The sequence below is a fragment of the Diplotaxodon limnothrissa genome, linkage group LG12, assembly GCF_057381915.1.
Source record: "Diplotaxodon limnothrissa isolate DT_005_m linkage group LG12, D_limnothrissa_male_GT1.1, whole genome shotgun sequence".
NCBI classification, from domain to species: Eukaryota; Metazoa; Chordata; class Actinopteri; order Cichliformes; family Cichlidae; genus Diplotaxodon; species Diplotaxodon limnothrissa.
Genome location: NC_140607.1, coordinates 1576815 through 1596686, shown reverse-complemented (window position 1 = coordinate 1596686; position 19872 = coordinate 1576815). Strand labels below are relative to the sequence as shown.

The 19872-nt window shown below is 41.4% G+C and overlaps 1 protein-coding gene across 1 annotated transcript in view; it reads left to right on the top strand.

The window, feature by feature from the left end:
* The window catches only part of arid3c (AT rich interactive domain 3C (BRIGHT-like)), an 82623-nt gene extending 77715 nt beyond the window's left edge, over positions 1-4908 (top strand). The window contains exons 7-8 of the mRNA XM_085367756.1: positions 614-703; positions 4742-4908. Coding sequence (XP_085223882.1) covers positions 614-703; positions 4742-4908 — 257 coding nt within the window. The remainder of the gene's footprint in view (positions 1-613; positions 704-4741) is intronic.
* The last annotated feature ends 14964 nt before the right edge of the window (positions 4909-19872 follow it).

The following is a 19872-nucleotide window of genomic DNA, read 5'->3' as shown; positions in this document are numbered from 1 at the left end:
CTGTGTGCACCAGTGCCTCGCACATATTAGTCATAATAGCTGCCTTGAATTTGATAGGTGATGGAAGAATGAGGTTAATTCCCACACCGGCCATCCAGCTCTGTCAAAAACAAACCCTGTTATTTAAGATTACACTGAAAACTATTATTATTGTCTCTCAAATGGATAAATTTGTGTTTACAGATGTTTTAGTGCAGCAGCCACCAGCTGAGATCACCGTGTGCACGGCTCGTCTGTTCTCTGAGGACGATTTTGTTCAGTTAAAAGTTTATTTTATTTGCTTTCAGGTTTTGTTTTAGAGTACTATTGACACGCTACGCTTTCTTTCTGCTGGTTTCCGTTCTGAAATGGCAAAAGTTAACGACATTTCTGTCATTTAAGAACCTGGCCAAGTTTTCCGACTGTGTTGTGATAGGATTCATCCATAATTGACATGCAGAAATAGCTGTGCCATCTTTTGACAGTTCTTTCTCCCCAGAACTCTTTAATAAAGCTCTCCTTATCCTGTCACTCTCTGAATTATCACCAATACTCTTCTTGCTTCTTCCGTTCCTTTTCTAAATGCTCATATTGAGTTTTTTTCTCTCTCCTTCTGTGCCCCTTCTCTTGACAGATGATAGACAAGAGACTGCATTGAACCTGTCTACCAACGGCATTAGCAGCATCAACATGTCAATAGAAATAAATGGAGTTGTCTACACAGGTAAATAGAGGGGCCGTTTGCTGATGTAATTGCAGGCAGGAAATTCAATAAGTTATAGGAGCACCCTGGTGCTTAGTCCTCTACACAATTTGATGTCTTTGCTATAAAATCCATCGTAATGAAGTGGCAGTCCAATAGTGTTAAAAAAGTTAAATATCTCAAAATTGGGCCTGTGAATTTGAAGGTTTATTTTCTGTCTGTGTGTGGATACAGGGAGCTTGTGCACAGCAAATCCAGCATGTCCAAATTAACACTGTCGGATTTGATTTCAACACTATTAAAGTGTCTATATGGGTCCACACCAGAGAGTGTTAATTTAACTCTTTTTGGAGAGTTGGTACGTTAACTCTGATTTAGTGTTAAACACCAAATCTGTCTGGAGTTGATAATTTAACACTTGGTGTTAAGAGTTTATATATTAACTCTCAAAGAGTATTTTAGTTTAACTACGTAAGAGTTATCTTCTGATTCATTCTAAAAAGCGGGAATTTTACTGTTCTGAACTTCTAGAAATTTCTTTTGGAAATAAACATTTGCTAAAAAGATGCAATGGTTTTTGAAAAACATTTATTCTGAACTGTGCACCACAATTTCAAAACATTTTCTGAAAGATGTAACAGTATACATGTTCTCACTTTCATTAGAATTTTGTTTATCAAAAGGTCTGACATGGTAAATGCAAATAACAGCATCTCATCACTTATTTCTTCAATACAATATGCATGTCCTTCATTCATCCCTTTGTGGAACTTCAACGCACTTCTGCTCTCCCCCATATTCCATCTTCACAAGCATATCCTGTGCGGAGATTGAATAAAAATTAGTTGACACTAATTAATGGCACAAATAATCCAGTAAACAATTGCAGCACAGTAAAAAAAAAAAAAAGGAATCCTCTTTGAGCCATTACTTGTGTAAAGTATTTTCCCAAAAGACAAGGACACAGGCAACAGGTAATACTGAACTAAATGTAAAACCTCAACCTTTTTCATTTTTACCTAAACCGTGTGCACAAAACTCTGGAGGGATCTATGCTAACGTAGAACCCAGTCAGGACGTCAGCTACTGCTGTTTGCTCGCTTTTTTATGGGCGATCGTTTTCAGGCTTCAAGTAGCACCATTATACCAACATTTCACATTCTACACATTGTTTTAGGCGTATTTGACCAAAGGTTTGACTGAAAATTCACATGCAAGCTTTTTTTCAAGGCTGTGGTATTTGCCCGCAAACAATACCTTTCAGCTAGCTAAAACAGAATATTATGCTATCAGCGAGCAACATGGCTAATGCCTTTCACACAGCTTTGTCTCAACTCCAAAGAGCCACAGAAGTAAAAGCTCATAATAATAATTGAAACAATCTTTGAAAAAATGACTTACCAAGCATGGCAAACAACTCAAATATGTAGAGCAAAATGTTCTGAAACGGCTTCACTTCAGCTTCGATTGGAGCCGTGCTGGGGGCGGAGTCTGTGAATTTACTCTGTTGGTGTCATAGCCCCTCTAGGAGTTCAGAGTTAAGAGGTCAAGAGTTAATGTTTCCATTGTAACACCTCCAGATTTGACAGCGAAACACTCATTTTTAACACTCGATTTTAACTACTATCATTTTACACCTCAGAGTTACATTAAAAGAATGTGACTCTGCTTAGAGTAAAATTAACTCTACTTTTGCAAGGAGACTATTAACACCAAAACATTTAACACTTTTGAATTTGCTGTGTGCCTTGTAGTAATTACTGCATCTCTCCTTTAACATAGCCCATTCATATCATCGTGCTATCGTCTCTAAGCTCTCTGAAGTTCTCCACAGAGCTTCCAGCTGCTATTCTCAGATCACTCTGTGGATCCTCTTTCACTGGACCTCAAACTTGTACAAAGACCAAAGATCAACTTATGCTTCAAACTGGCCTCTAACATATCTGAAGGATCGTAGCTGGTGAGGGGTCCCTGCTAACTGGTCATTTGCAATTACCGGTAGATTTCAGTGTCCACAGTGTCTGCCAATCAAGTGAGAAGCAAAAATTTGCTATTTTTTCAGCACTGAACAGGTTGAATGTGTCACTGCAGTCTCGCTCTGCTAAATCTTGTTCAATTCAGTTTTATTTATACAGCACCAAATCACAACAACAGTCGCCTCAAGGTGCTTTATATGTAAGGTCAACCCTGCAATAATACATGCAGAGACAAACCCAACAATCATATGACCCCCTATGAGCAAGCAGTTTGGCGACAGTGGGAAGGAAAAACTCCCTTTTAACAGGAAGAAACCTCCAGCAGAACCAGGCTCAGGGAGGGGCGGGGCCATCTGCTGTGATTGGTCTACGTGTCCTCGATCAGTCTCTGTGTGTATGTCTCGATTCCTCGTTCTCTGGGTCCGTCCTGTCCTTGTGTTTCGTCCTTTGTCTCCCCACTCTGCCATGTGCTTCCATGTTTGTCCCCTGTTCTGTTGTTAAGCTTACGTGTCCTTGACATCACTTTCTCTGCGTCTCCAGGTTTTTCTTCTTTTCCATTGCGCACATTGGCCTATGAAAATATACCACACCATGCACATCATAACATGTTGTGTTATGATGTGCATGTAGTAATCTGTTTGGATGTGCTCGGGAAAAGAACGATTATTTTCTTGCACAAAATAGCCCTGATGGCATCAGCTGACCCCCACACAGCCTCATTCACGAATTTAATTCAATTCAATTTTATTTACACAGCACCAAATCACAACAAGTCGCCTCAAGGTGCTTTATATTGTAAGGTAGACCCTACAATAATACATGCAGAGAAAAACCCAACAATCATATGACCCCCTATGAGCAGCACTTTGGCGACAGTGGGAAGGAAAAACTCCCTTTTAACAGGAAGAAACCTCCAGCAGAACCAGGCTCAGGGAGGGGGGGGGCCATCTGCTGTGATTGGTTGGAGTGAGAGAAGGAAGACAGGATAAAGACATGCTGTGGAAGAGAGACAGCGGTTAATAACAGATATGATTCAGTGCAGAGACATAGGACTCCTGCTGCAGCATTTTGGATTAACTGAAAGCTTTTCAGGGAGTTTTTAGGACTTCCTGATAATTATGAATCCAGTCGTCCAGCCTGGAAGTAATAAATGCATGAAGCAATTTTTCAGCATCACTCTGAGACAGAATAAAGGGATGGTTGGCTCAACAGAGCTCTGACTTTTTGAAACCTGTGGTTGTTCTTATTTTCTTCAATCAGTGATGAATAGTAAGATGTTCTGGCTTTGCGGAGGGCTTTCTTATAAAGCAACAAACTATTTCTCCAGGCTAAATGATGATCCTCTAAATTTGTGACACGCCATTTCCTCTCCAGCTTACGAGTCATCTGCTTTAGGCTACGTGATTGAGAATTATACCACGGAGTCAGGTACTTCTGATTAGAGACCTTAGTTTTCACAGGAGCTACAGTATCCAGAGTCGTACGCAGTGAGGAGGTGAAATTATTAATAAGATGATCGACCTCTGTTGGAGCAGCGTTCAGATAGCTGCTCTGCTCTGTGTTATGCACAAAAACAACATTGGTGTATTTTATTTATGGAGCATTATTATTTAATAAACGTTGATAACTATGAGTAATTTCTTCATCTACATCTACGCTGCATGTTAATAAAGGTGCCTGTGTGAGATCTGGGACACAGCTTTGACCAAGAACTCTCTTTTTGTTCTTACTTTATGGCTTTAAAAAATATCGAGATATATATCGTATATCTCCATCCAGCTAGAGAATATCAAGATATGAATTTTGGGTCATATCGCCCAGTCCTAACTACTATTGCTGTAAGTTATGTCAGATTATTCCTTTTGCTTGTTAAAACAAACAAAACTATGTTTTTGTCAGCCTGTGAATTTCATTCTCTGGTCAGATCCAAAACCCACTTCATCTTTTTTGATATTACCTGTGAGGGATACCAAAATAAATCCTTTCATGCTTTATAAAAGCGTCTGAAACAAACACGCTCTGAAATCTGATGTTAGGACAGCGCAGAGTTCAAGGCTAACTTGGGCTCGATGTTTCTCCACAGGCGTCCTGTTTGCTCGGCAGTCGCCCATAGCAGGGATGGCAGGACACCATGGGAAGCATCATGGCTGTCAGACTCAGGGAAGAAGCAGCCCTACAAAGTTCCAGCCCTCCTCATCCTCCTCGTCCTCTTCTTCTTCTCTCCATGGACACCGAAACACCTCCCCCTGACCCTCCACTTCTTCTCACCTCCCCCTCCAGTCCCAGTGAGAAGAACCATGTTACTAAATCATCAGATTAACTCCAGTTTATTTCAGTTGTGGTTTACTCCACATCCACAGGTGAGCAAAGCACTGATTAAAAAGCAACTGTTGCATATAGACATCTACCTGCCCCCCACTTTTAACCTGTGTGACAGAACATTGTTCATGTCCTCAAACACATCTAGTTAGTGTGGAAAAGTTCACTCATCAACTCAACATACCACCACAGTGAGCCAAAGACTCGTACCCCCGCGCTGAAATGATGTTGCAGCTGAAACCGTGGTTTTGGTTTTTGTAACATTGTGACAAACCTCAGAAACGGACTGTTTACAGTGGATACATGAGGGACTGATCCAAAAACAAGAAGCACATCAGAGGTGAAAACCATCTGGTTCATTAGATAAACAGATACTCAAAGACTGGTGTTCGTTCACACGCTGGAGTTAAAGTGATGTGTTTACTTTCCTCTCTACTGCATGGCTCTGTCCACCCGCTAACAGTCCTATAAGCACAGCGTGTCTCAAAGCCATGTTGTTCACAACACAAAGATCAGCTACACAATTCATTTGAATAATTCGTTTGTTAGGTTTCCCCAAACCAGCTGGTACCAAACTAGCAATAGCCTGAGTTTGCTGTAGTGTATAATAATATGATAGCTGCCTAAGGTGTGTACTATGTAAGTATAATAACCACTCCAATACGTATTAAAGCTGCATCTTGACACTACAGAGAGCCTCAAATTTGGGGAAATCCCACTGTAGCTGTTCAAGTGCAAAGAGCTGCTGTTCAGTGTGTTTGTGTCTCCACCATAACCAGAACACGTCTCCATCATGGGATTCATCGTTTGTTTAGTAAATATGTAAACGTAATTAGAAAGCAGGCGTGTTTGTGTCCTCTCTGCTTTCAGGATGTTGGGCACAGCTTACATTAAAGTAATGAACGTGTTGTTCTGAGGGCAAATATTGCACTTTATGTTGAGCGTGATTTTTACCCTGAGTAAGATTTTGGAAGCTCTTCTGACAAAACCATACGTGTAAAGTCTGTGCTGAGGTTGATGTAGATATACTGTAGATGCACAGATGGTGTGATGCTGTTGGGCTGACTGAAAGTCCTCAGAGGAAACGACTGTGACGAGAACGAGCAGCAGTTCAGTTGGCAGGCAGTAGGTGAGCAGGAGGCAAATACAGGTAACAGAGCAGTCATGAGTCAAACGTGGTTTTATTTTGGGTTTCTGTTTTAAAATAATGCTCTGGTGTCTTCATAAAGACCTTTGTTCATCGTGAAAGGCAGTGGACACACGCTGAAGTGTTGTTTCTAGTACGTCTGTTAAAGCAAGTGTATGTTTGATCCTGTATCATCACTCTCGCTGATGCTCGTTGGCAAAACTTCACCAAACCACCTACATACAGACAAAGGATTAATACAAAATATACCTCATACATTTACTTTGTTATTACTGTTTTAGTTCAGTGGATCGCTGGGTTTTTTTCACATTTTACATGATTAAACAAGAGACACACATCTACCTCATTCATTATACAACGTGCCAACAATCACGTCTACATGGCAACTTTCATATCCATGTATTTATGAACCAGCAAGTTTACAGAGCTTTTTTACGTTATACCAAAAGAATCCAGATGAAAATGAACAGAAAGAAGAAATGATGGTGGCACAAGTGTAAAAGGTGTTTTAGATATAAATATGTGTTCATGTGATACTTTTTGTGACTGATTGTAAGAAACTGCAGAAATGAATTTGGGATCTTGCATCTTTCTCAGAATGACGCAGCTTTACATTTATCGTCCATATTTATAGCAGGGAAATTGTTGTAATTCAAGCTGATATCAGCCTAAAATTGTCTCCTGCAGTGCTGACAAACACTAAAGACATCATGAAATGCTATAATTACTTAAACTCCAGCACTCGCATAAAGATGTTTTTGATGTTTATCTCAGATTCACTCAGTTATCATTATGATGCATTTGCTTCAAACATGATCAGAGGACGTTTCAGTGGCTCCGAGCAGAGAACAACAACAGTTTGGAGTATTTGCATCATTTACTTCCACGTACAGGCCAGGCTGGGTGATGCTACAGGTTTCAGTAACGTCCCACAGACGACAGAAACATCTGAGCAAAATGAGGAAGAACATTTTTGTGTTTGTTGCTTTTTGCCTGTCATCATTAACCAGCACAGCAGTAACATCGTTCTTTTTGAGTACTTCACATCACATCTGTTTGGTGAAACTGAGCTAACATTCCCAGATATTCACTTCAGTCCCATCACATTTAGGAATGTTACCCTCAGATTCCTCCTCATTCATTTCAAAGCAACATATGAAGAGTTTGTGGAATGTAAGCATGTAGTTGTGTCTATATTTCAGATTTAATGATGGCAAAAATGGCAAAGACACAAACGCAGTACAGAAAGATGTGACTCACTGGGAGCTAATAGAGTGTTGCAATCAATACTTTGTATTAAATCAAAAATATAATATCTCTGTATGTTTAATTGTGGGTCCTGAACCACAAATATAATTTGTTTTAAACCTTAATAATTCTAAGAACATTCACTGCTACCTGCTGTCGTTTAACTGGGTTTTTTGTTTTTTTTTAACTGTTGTAACTAAACAAATCGCAGCCACGGACACGTGAAACTAGCGTGGAGACGCTCCAGGACCTGTGAGACTGTCTCTTTCTTAGCATCCTGTAGGATGATGCCCACTACATCGTTTAATTCTGTTTTATTTGCATCCAAACACAACAACAATGGCCTCGAGGTGCTTCAGCAGCTCAGATAACTGCGTGGCTGAAACATTTCACACTCACTTGATTTTGAGCTCATCGAGAGCAGAGAACCAAAGAGAAAGCAACACCTCCGCATGCAGGAAAAATGTAACCAAATAACATGTATTGTATTTGATCTATGATATGCTCTGCTTGTAGTTTTTAGACAATGACTGCGTTATGAGTTGTGTGCAAAGCTGTAAATGTTTCCCTTTGTTTGAATACATCCAGTGCATTCTGGGACACTGGCGTGTGGTGCTCAGGGGTAAAAATGTGTCAAAAACCGTTGTGATGGATTTTCTGGGTTTACCATTTGACTTGTGGTGCATTTAGAAATAAAAACATGCGTTTAACGCAACCTTTCCATTGTTCTGTACAAATGTTTGTGTTACCAAATGCATTTATATACACACGATACTCCACAATCAGTATCTTGGGTTCTGACAAACTTGACTTGTGATGCATCCTGAAAACACTCTCATTATTACTTTTTTATTATTTCTTGTTCTACTGCAAGAAAACAGTGAAAACATTTGTTTCAGAAACAGAAAACTGCAAAGTCCTTTTCAGCAAATGCAGTTTGTCGAGTGCAGCATTAAGCAGGTAAAATGCTGTAAAGATTGGTTAATTAAGACTGAGAATCCTGATGTAATTAGGGGCAGCAAAGATTAGCGGTTGTCAATGGTGCAGCTAGGATTTGCAGTAATAGGTTTATTATTGGGGCTTGCTGAATGTAACTTTATACTTCTGAATAAACAAAAACAAATTAGGAGCAGTCATCCAATAAAGGGTTATCTTGTCAAGGGCTGACAGAAATCCATGCCCCTATAACACAGTGTTAATTTTATGCACCACTGACAAACACAATGGTAATCAATAACAACACTATAAAATAAGGTGAAGCATCACTCTGAGCTGAAGGTGCTGGATGGATCCATGAGCAGAAAAACCATTCTGGCAGTATTTTCGGCGTTCCTCCTGTGCACAGTGTTACACAGCAGGAAAGAGCTCGCCTCTGCTACTGAAGGACGAGCATGTGAATAAAGTGCACAAAAAACTGCTGCCATGCACTCTTTGTAACATCTGTAAAGACAACATGCTAACACAAAGGTAGACCTATTAAATCCTCTTCTGATCTTCAGGAGTAACAAATGTAGTGATGAGTGCTCGAGCTTGCAGTTTCATCTCCATTTCTACATGTTTCTATAGTACAGTATATTGTAAGGTAAAAACCCTACAGTCATACAGACTCAATCAAATGACTCCCTACGAGCAAGAACTCGGCTTAACTAATGAGTAAATACAGAGTGGTGTGTAAGCACATGGTCAAGGGGTGAGACAAGCATGTTGTAGGGTAACTAAGGGAGGATTCAGGGTCACCTGATCACGCCCTAACTATAAACTTTGAACTATAGACGCAGTCTAAGAGTTAAGAGCTCTATTGGGGTCATACGGTACTATAAGGTCTTTAAAGTTAGCATGAACCACTACATGTATTAAGGCCGATTTACATCATGGAGCCCTGCTCTCAAGAGCTGGATTTTAGAAATCAGTGCTTTTGGAACATGTTTAGCACCATATTCAGTCAGTCAGGAACCTTACACCACTGGGTTGGCTGATTACTGGTGGTCAACATCAGTTTATGTGTTGGAGATTATGTATCGCAATTTCAGGAGCGGGACCACGTCTCCAAATACGCTCCTTCCAGTTGTCATCTGTAGAGGTTCCCCCAGTTCTGGAAGCTGGGCATTTTCGTTTAGGTGCCCCACCCTCCCTCCTCGTTTTCAATTCTTTAACTTCTTCCTTTCTATTTAGTACACGGGGATCTGCCAGGCCCGGGAGCCCCCAGCCCCCTTTGAGGCCTTCCCCAAACCGCAGCTCACTTCATGTCAAAGCCATTCACCTTTACCTACCAAAACCTTTACCTACCAAAACACTGTCAATCCTAAGATGATGTGGGCCCAGCTAGTGAAAGCTAATTAATAAAAGAACCCAAAACTCAGCGGAATAGAAACCAGTTTAGGGGTCACTTTTGTTCTACCCCGGCAGCAACAATAAGTAAACAGAGCAAGGATTTCATTCTTTCTCTTTAGTAGTAACTGGCTCATCGTTTGGCTAGCTGCCCTGAAACAGGAAAGTCCACCCGTTAGCCGTAATGTTCAAGTTGTAAAGCACTATGATCAACCTATCTCTAATAATCGGCTATGTGCCACAGGCCTTCAAGCTGGCTGTAGTTAAACCTTTACTCAAAAAGCATCTCTAGACCCAGCAGTCTTAGCTAATTATAGGCCAATCTCCAACCTTCCTTTCATATCAAACATCCTTGAAAGAGTAGTTGTCAAACAGCTAACAGATCATCTGCAGAGGTTTATTTGAAGAGTTTCAGTCAGGTTTCAGAGCTCATCACAGCACAGAAACAGCTTTAGTGAAGGTTACAAATGATCTTCTTATGGCCTCTGACAGTGGACTCATCTCTGTGCTTGTCCTGCTAGACCTCAGTGCAGCGTTCGATACTGTCGACCATAATATCCTATTAGAGCGATTAGAACATGCTGTAGGTATTACAGGTACTGTGCTGCAGTGGTTTGTATCATATCTATCTAATAGACTCCAGTTTGTGCATGTAAATGGGGAGTCCTCTTCACACACTGAGGTTAATTATGGAGTTCCACAGGGTTCAGTGCTAGGACCAATTCTGTTTACATTATACATGCTTCCCTTAGGCAGCATCATTAGAAGACATAGCATACATTTACACTGCTATGCAGATGACACCCAGCTCTATCTGTCCATGAAGCCAGATAACACACACCAATGAGTTAAACTGCAGGAATGTCTTAAAGACATAAAGACCTGGATGGCCGCTAACTTTCTGCTTCTTAATTCAGATCAAACTGAGGTTATTGTACTCGGCCCTGAAAATCTTAGAAATATGGTATCTAACCAGATTCTTACTCTGGATGGCATTACCTTGGCCTCCAGTAACGCTGTGAGGAACCTTGGAGTCATTTTTGACCAGGACATGTCCTTCAACGCACATATTAAACAAATATGTAAGACTGCTTTCTTCCATTTGTGCAACATCTCTAAAGTTAGAAATATCCTGTCTCAGAGTGACGCTGAAAAACTAGTTCATGCATTTATTACTTCCAGGCTGGACGACTGTAATTCATTATTATCAGGATGTCCTAAAAACTCCCTGAAAAGCCTTCAGCTGATCCAAAATGCTGCAGCAAGAGTCCTGACAGGGACTAGAAAGAGAGAGCAGATTTCTCCTGTTTTGGCTTCCTGTTAAATCCAGAATTCAAAATCCTGCTGCTCATATACAAGGTCTTAAATAATCAGGCCCCATCTTATCTTAATGACCTTGTAGTACCATATCACCCTATTAGAGCACTTCGCTCTCGCTCTGCAGGCCTACTTGTTGTTCCTAGAGTATTTAAAAGTAGAATGGGAGGCAGAGCCTTCAGTTTTCAGGCCCCTCTTCTGTGGAACCAGCTTCCAGTTTGGATTCAGGAGACAGACACTATCTCTACTTTCAAGATCAGGCTTCAAACTTTCCTTTTTGCTAAAGCATATAGTTAGGGCTGGACCAGGTGACCCTGAATCCTCCCTTAGTTATGCTGCAATAGACGTAGGCTGCCGGGGATTCCCATGATGCATTGAGTTTTTCCTTTCCAGTCACCTTTCTCACTCACTGGGTCATGTTCACTGTTTATCTTCTGTATGTTCCACTTCCTGTTTTATTGTGTTAGCCTTACTCTGTGTGCATTATGTTCTAGTTCTCTTCCCATTTATCATTAGTTCATTATGATCAGCTGTTCACTCACCTGTCTCTAATCGCTCATCATTCATCATTCAAGCCTGTGTCCCTCAGTTACAACAGTCCAGGGTTGAGTCATTGTCGCTGTTAGGTTGTCCTATGTTCAGTTCCGTCAGTCAGTCGTTCAGCCATTTCCTGCTTCTGTTCTTTTTGTTCACTCCGTCTGCATTAAACACCAACCTTCACCTACCCGTGAGTCCAACGTTTGGGTCCTCCTTCCCTCATCCACACTGCAACCCCTGACACTCACTATGTGTTAACAGACCTCTCTGCATTGAATCATATCTGTTATTAATCTCTGTCTCTCTTCCACAGCATGTCTTTATCCTGTCTTCCTTCTCTCACTCCAACCAATGACAGCAGATGGCCCCGCCCCTCCCTGAGCCTGGTTCTGCTGGAGGTTTCTTCCTGTTAAAAGGGAGTTTTTCCTTCCCACTGTCGCCAAAGTGCTGCTCATAGGGGGTCATATGATTGTTGGGTTTTTCTCTGCATGTATTATTGTAGGGTCTACCTTACAATATAAAGCACCTTGAGGCAACTTGTTGTGATTTGGTGCTGTATAAATAAAATTGAATTGAATTAAATTCGTGAATGAGGCTGTGTGGGGGTCAGCTGATGCCATCAGGGCTATTTTGTGCAAGAAAATAATCGTTCTTTTCCTGAGCACATCCAAACAGATTACTACATGCACATCATAACACAACATGTTATGATGTGCATGGTGTGGTATACAGTGGGGCAAAAAAGTATTTAGTCAGCCACCGATTGTGCAAGTTCCCCCACTTAAAATGATGACAGAGGTCAGTAATTTGCACCAGAGGTACACTTCAACTGTGAGAGACAGAATGTGAAAAAAAAATCCATGAATCCACATGGTAGGATTTGTAAAGAATTTATTCGTAAATCAGGGTGGAAAATAAGTATTTGGTCACCTCAAACATGGAAAATCTCTGGCTCTCACAGACCTGTAACGTCTTCTGTAAGAAGCTTTTCTGTCCCCCACTCGTTACCTGTATGAATGGCACCTGTTTGAACTCATCATCTGTATAAAAGACACCTGTCCACAGCCTCAAACAGTCAGACTCCAAACTCCGCCATGGCCAAGACCAAAGAGCTTTCGAAGGACACCAGGAAAAGTATTGTAGACCTGCACCAGACTGGGAAGAGTGAATCTACAATAGGCAAGCAGCTTGGTGTGAAAAAATCAACTGTGGGAGCAATCATCAGAAAATGGAAGACATACAAGACCACTGATAATCTCCCTCGATCTGGGGCTCCACGCAAGATCTCATCCCGTGTGGTCAAAATGATCATGAGAACGGTGAGCAAAGATCCCAGAACCACACGGGGGGACCTGGTGAATGACCTGCAGAGAGCTGGGACCAAAGTAACAAAGGTCACCATCAGTAACACACTACAACGGCAGGGAATCAAATCCCGCAGTGCCAGACGTGTTCCGCTGCTGAAGCCAGTGCATGTCCAGGCCCGTCTGAAGTTTGCCAGAGAGCACATGGATGATACAGCAGAGGATTGGGAGAATGTCATGTGGTCAGATGAAACCAAAGTAGAACTTTTTGGTATAAACTCAACTCGTCGTGTTTGGAGGAAGAAGAATACTGAGTTGCATCCCAAGAACACCATACCTACTGTGAAGCATGGGGGTGGAAACATCATGCTATGGGGCTGTTTTTCTGCCAAGGGGACAGGACGACTGATCCGTGTTAAGGACAGAATGAATGGGGCCATGTATCGTGAGATTTTGAGCCAAAACCTCCTTCCATCAGTGAGAACTTTGAAGATGAAACGAGGCTGGGTCTTCCAACATGACAATGATCCAAAACACACCGCCCGGGCAACAAAGGAGTGGCTCCGTAAGAAGCATTTGAAAGTCCTGGAGTGGCCTAGCCAGTCTCCAGACCTCAACCCCATAGAAAATCTGTGGCGGGAGTTGAAAGTCCGTGTTGCTCGGCGACAGCCCCAAAACATCACTGCTCTCGAGAAGATCTGCATGGAGGAATGGGCCAAAATACCAGCTACTGTGTGTGCAAACCTGGTAAAGACCTATAGTAAACGTTTGACCTCTGTTATTGCCAACAAAGGTTATGTTACAAAGTATTGAGTTGTATTTCTGTTATTGACCAAATACTTATTTTCCACCCTGATTTACCAATAAATTCTTTACAAATCCTACCATGTGGATTCATGGATTTTTTTTTCCACATTCTGTCTCTCACAGTTGAAGTGTACCTCTGGTGCAAATTACTGACCTCTGTCATCATTTTAAGTGGGGGAACTTGCACAATCGGTGGCTGACTAAATACTTTTTTGCCCCACTGTATTTTCATAGGCCAATGTGCGCAATGGAAAAGAAGAAAAACCTGGAGACTCAGAGGAAGTGATGTCAAGGACACGTAAGCTTAACAACAGAACAGGGGACAAACATGGAAGCACATGGCAGAGTGGGGAGACAAAGGACGAAACACAAGGACAGGACGGACCCAGAGAACGAGGAATCGAGACATACACACAGAGACTGATCGAGGACACGTAGACGAAGACAAACGCACAAAGGGACCTAATAGACAGGAGACCACAAAGCAGAAATAATAAACTCAGAGACATAAGAAGACTAACTCAATACTAACCGTGAAAAACATGAACATCTGCAACAAATTATAAATGTAAAATAACATTAACAGAACTCAACTGTGTAAGTTAGTGAACCAAAGTGTTTTACACACATAATTATCAGACATTGCAGGTTCTGTAAGTGTCAGATTACTAATACACATCATCAGAAACATCTTTTCTACTATTTCAGCTGCTATCCAGACAGCATGTTGTATCATTGCATCGTTAGCCGCACCTCTTTAAAGGTCTCAGTAATTGTTCTGAGAGGGATTCTGAAGATTGACGGCTTCCTTCAGCCAGGCATCGTGGTTCAAAGGCCCCAGGATGGTGGAAGGATGACTCCGCAGCTTACTTATGATACCTGACAGTGTATTTCACAGAATAGGTGCACAACTGAAGTCCATTCTGAGAAGCATTAAACAATGAATATAAAGTTGGATTAAATTAATTGTTAATTTGTGATTTGTTTGGGTGTATCTCATTCAACTGGAAAGATGTGTTTATTTTATAATCCTTTTGAACAGTTTTATAATTTTACTGAATAAAGAAAGAAACATGAAAAACAAAACACAAAAAGTCACAAAAACATTTGCTGCAAAACTTTCTAAAGCTTGACAGCTCTGTTAGGTTTTTCTTATGCACACACACACACACACACAGACACACACACACACACACACACACACACACAGACACACACACAGACACACACACACACACAGACACACACACACACACACACACACACACACACAGACACACACACACAGACACACACACACACACACACACACACACACAGACACACACACACACACACACACACACACACACACACACACACACACACACATAATTACACTTAAACTCGGCTCCTGGTTTCTTTACCTTCTTGGTCCATAAAGTCACTTATAGTTACAGACACGTGGGACCTTTGGAGGATACGTGCTCCAACACTGGGGCCGAGATGTGTGGCATCTATATGGACAGAGTGGCCTTCATGTAGGCCAGCCGCTTGAATGCAGACATATGTTGGCATCTACACACAGAGTCTTTGTTGTTTTCCACGTCTGTGTAATAACACATCTCAAACAGGGCTGGAGTTCATCTCGTCATTGTCTCGGTGCATCACTGCACTTTATTAACTATTTCTCAGTCAAATGTGCTGAAAGGAGCACCATATGCCACATTTTCCCTTATTTCATGGCATAATTATCTGTGCTGCATGTGTATATATTGCACATAAGTATTCACTTACCATTCCAAACCACTGAATTATGTTCCAATCACTTCCATGTCCACAGGTGTCTAAAATCAGGCACCTGTGCATGCAGCCTGCTTCTACCTGTGTGAAAGAATGGCTCACAGAACTCCAGCGCTGTGCCGCGACACAATACCACCTATGGAAAAAACCCATTCATGAAGTATCCTACTAAATATTCCCGAGTCAACTGTTAGTGAAACTATAAGAAAGTGGAAGTGTTTGGGAATGACAGCAACTCAGCCACAGTGGTGGGAGATGTAAAGTCATAGAGCAGGATCAGAAGTCGCCGACTTTCTGCAAAGTCAATTCCTACAGACCTCTGAACTTGACGTGGCCTTCAGATGAGCTCAAGAACAGCAATGGAATCAGTTTCAGTGGCCGAGCAGCTGCATCAATGCTTTACACCAAGGGCAGCGCAAAGTCTCTTATGCAGCAGTTCAACCACAGTGATGGGTTTGGTTGACCTGTTAATAATTATTCCTAGAGTAGGGCACATATATATATATGCGTTCACACCGATGTCTATAATCATAAGGTAGTAGAAATGACAGAGACGACCACTGTACATGGTTAGCATGCATATATTTTGGCCTGCAGGTCAATTTAACTCTGTTTGTGCTGCTACTGCTGTTGGTGCTTGCAGCACTCTACCTTCCTCTAGTGGTTGGTTGATGCTGACAATGATTGTAACACTCTGTAGGACTTAATGCCTGTGACACCACCAAGTGCACCCAGAGACATCCTTGTAAGATGACCCAGTTTGACAACGCCAGCCTCCACAAACTTGGTCCATATTGTAGCAGAAGAAAACACAGTGCTGGGAATGAAGTCATTAAAAAACAGCGGCTCCTCGAAAAGCCACATCCCAGGTCTGGGGTCAGGAGCACGAGCGACCTTCAGCGCCCGCCAGGTGTTCACCACCGAGCTGTAAAATGGCACAAGTCCAGACAGATCCACCTGATCCAACTTCAGAAGAAAGAGGAGTTTATCCAAACCAAGCCGGCCCGCTCTCCTAAGCAGCACCTGAGCAGAAGCCATCCAGCTGTGACCACAGCCACACAGCAGCCTCTGTGCCGTCTGCAGTCTAAAGGCTGCTGTTCTGGACAAAATCTATAACTCAGTGTATCAAATATTAAAGACATTCAGCATCTCTCATGTTTCTGTCTCTTTATAAAAACAGCTGCTTTTAAAAACTGACCCAATTAAAGAAACATGAACTTCCATATTGATCAGATCAATACACACAGCTCTGATGTCACTACATCTCCTTGGACTCTTCATTGATGGTGGTTTGTGGCCCTCTGCTGGTGAGAAGATGAACTGCATGATGTCAGGTTCATGAACACAGATGACATGAAGTGTTTTTATTGTGCTTTTTCTAATTGTTCAGGGTTCTGCACCAGGAAACAGCTTCAACACACTCAGAGTTTCAAAATAAAACAGTTGATGTGAGTTGGAGAAAAGAGTCATTTGAATCAGTTTAACCCCTCTGTCATCATCAGAATCAAGTTTGATATCATTTTGATCCTGAAGGAAACACCAATGCGCACCTGCGGACCACTTACGTGCACCCTGCATATAAAGGCTGTGCGAGGCGAAAATTCATCTAGTAAGTTGACGGAGTTCTTTGTTACACCTGGGAAAACGAGGATGTTGCATCTGCAGCAGAAGGTGCATTTCATACTATGAAGCGTCACAATAGCTACAGATCCATGGATTGCACTAGTGTGTTGCTAAAAAAAGAAGCATTTCCAGACTTTAACAAAGACTGAAGCTATTGTCAATGGTGTCATAGTGCTACATTCAGTTGAAGTCACTCTTTGGCTCTTCATAAAATCCAGTACTGTGGCATTTCTCAGACTTCAGTAACCAGGAACAGAGAAAATATTCCCAATCGTACTTTGACTGGAAGAATGGTGGCATGCAAAAAAAATTAATTGAGGGTAGAAACGCGAAATGAGACAGCAGAAACCATTGCACAATACCTCACTGGTACCTCACTGGTCATTTTTCTTATACAAAGGAGGTATTATTACTGTAACGTTATTTAATTCTAGAGGTTTTTGAATTATTTTTTTGCACTTCTTGACTTGTAAAAGCCTATAAGACATTTTTTTATTTCACCACTCATTTACTGCACAGAGAAGACATCATTTAAATATGTTAAAATTTTCTTTAAACAAACAGTATTATTAAAATTCGTCATGACTGGGCCAAGTGTCCTCTTTTTTGGAAATCAGAATATGGTCACCCTAATAATTACTTCCTCCAAACCATCAACGTGTCTTTTAGACCCCATTCCTACAAAACTGCTCAAAGAAGTCCTGCCATTAATTAATGCTTCGATCTTAAATATGATCAACTATCTCTAATAATCGGCTATGTACCACAGGCCTTCAAGCTGGCTGTAGTTAAACCTTTACTCAAAAAGCATCTCTAGACCCAGCAGTCTTAGCTAATTATAGGCCAATCTCCAACCTTCCTTTATATCATAGTCGACCATAATATCCTATTAGAGCGATTAGAACATGCTGTAGGTATTACAGGTACTGTGCTGCAGTGGTTTGTATCATATCTATCTAATAGACTCCAGTTTGTGCATGTAAATGGAGAGTCCTCTTCACACACTGAGGTTAATTATGGAGTTCCACAGGGTTCAGTGCTAGGACCAATTCTGTTTACATTATACATGCTTCCCTTAGGCAGCATCATTAGAAGACATAGCATACATTTACACTGCTATGCTGATGACACCCAGCTCTATCTGTTCATGAAGCCAGATAACACACACCAATGAGTTAAACTGCAGGAATGTCTTAAAGACATAAAGACCTGGATGGCCGCTAACTTTCTGCTTCTTAATTCAGATCAAACTGAGGTTATTGTACTCGGCCCTGAAAATCTTAGAAATATGGTATCTAAGCAGATTCTTACTCTGGATGGCATTACCTTGGCCTCCAGTAACGCTGTGAGGAACCTTGGAGTCATTTCTGACCAGGACATGTCCTTCAACGCACATATTAAACAAATATGTAAGACTGCTTTCTTCCATTTGTGCAACATCTCTAAAGTTAGAAATATCCATATCACCCTATTAGAGCACTTCGCTCTCGCTCTGCAGGCCTACTTGTTGTTCCTAGAGTATTTAAAAGTAGAATGGGAGGGAGAGCCTTCAGTTTTCAGGCCCCTCTTCTGTGGAACCAGCTTCCAGTTTGGATTCAGGAGACAGACACTATCTCTACTTTCAAGATTAGGCTTCAAACTTTCCTTTTTGCTAAAGCATATAGTTAGGGCTGGACCAGGTGACCCTGAATCCTCCCTGTGTTTCTTCCTCGAATCAAAGAGAATGATCCTCCCCATTGAATCATGACTATCTAGATGAGCACAAGCTCTCTGCTACATGTAGATCAGCCTGGGAGCCGGAGCCAGAGAGAGCCCAAGTACCACTAGTGGTACGTGTACCACAGTTTGAGGAGGACTGATGTAGATGATTACCTGACACATTCCCAGATTTGGTCTAAGTAAACTTAGAGGGTCAAAGGGTTTTTCACCTCTGGTGTTCAGTGGGTCAGGACCAGTCTCTCCAGTACTTTCATAAATGTGAGGCACAGTTATCACTGGCAGCCACAGCAGGATGAAAACCTACTTCTTAAGCACATCGTACTTTTTTTATCTATATTTCTGAACTCACGGGTCGTTCTGGAGCAGCTCTGCTTTTGAGTGTAACACAGACATTCACAATCATACGGACACACCATCATTTCCTTGAATTACATTTTTTCACCCATTTTCAAAACCAACAAATTCTGTTTACAAAAGAAAATATTTAATAATAAAAAACAACTACACGTACCACGATTCTGGACGCTGATGAATACAGGAAACACAACAAGCCTTTTCTGTCAACACTGTTTAAAGAAAAATGGTACAAGTATAAAATAAAGTAACACAGAAACCAGTGGATCCACTACCATCTGCCTACAGGGAACCAGTCGTCTTTATGAACACTCCAATCATGTGTGTTAATAAAGGTGCGAACAGGCAGGAAGTTTAAAGCACGCCGTTCTTACCGTTATTTTATACAGAAAATGGTATTCTGAGAATAGTTCATACGACGTTTTCGCTCATGTCCTAATAGTTCCAATTAAATCCTCATTTCTGGAGCGAGAGAGTCACAGGACACCTGCTCAAACATTTATCTGCATTTGTTTCATGTTGTGATGGATTCACACAGCCTTAATGTGTCCACACCCACATTTATTAGCACAATATTCAGCTTCTGAATTGAAAAAGTACAAAGTGACCTAAAAATATTCTACGTCCCTCTATTTTTATAACTTTAACAATTTCATGTGGCTGTTTTTGAATTAATGCAGCCACTTCAGAAAGCTGAGACTCCCTGAGACTGGCTGAGCGCAGATTAAT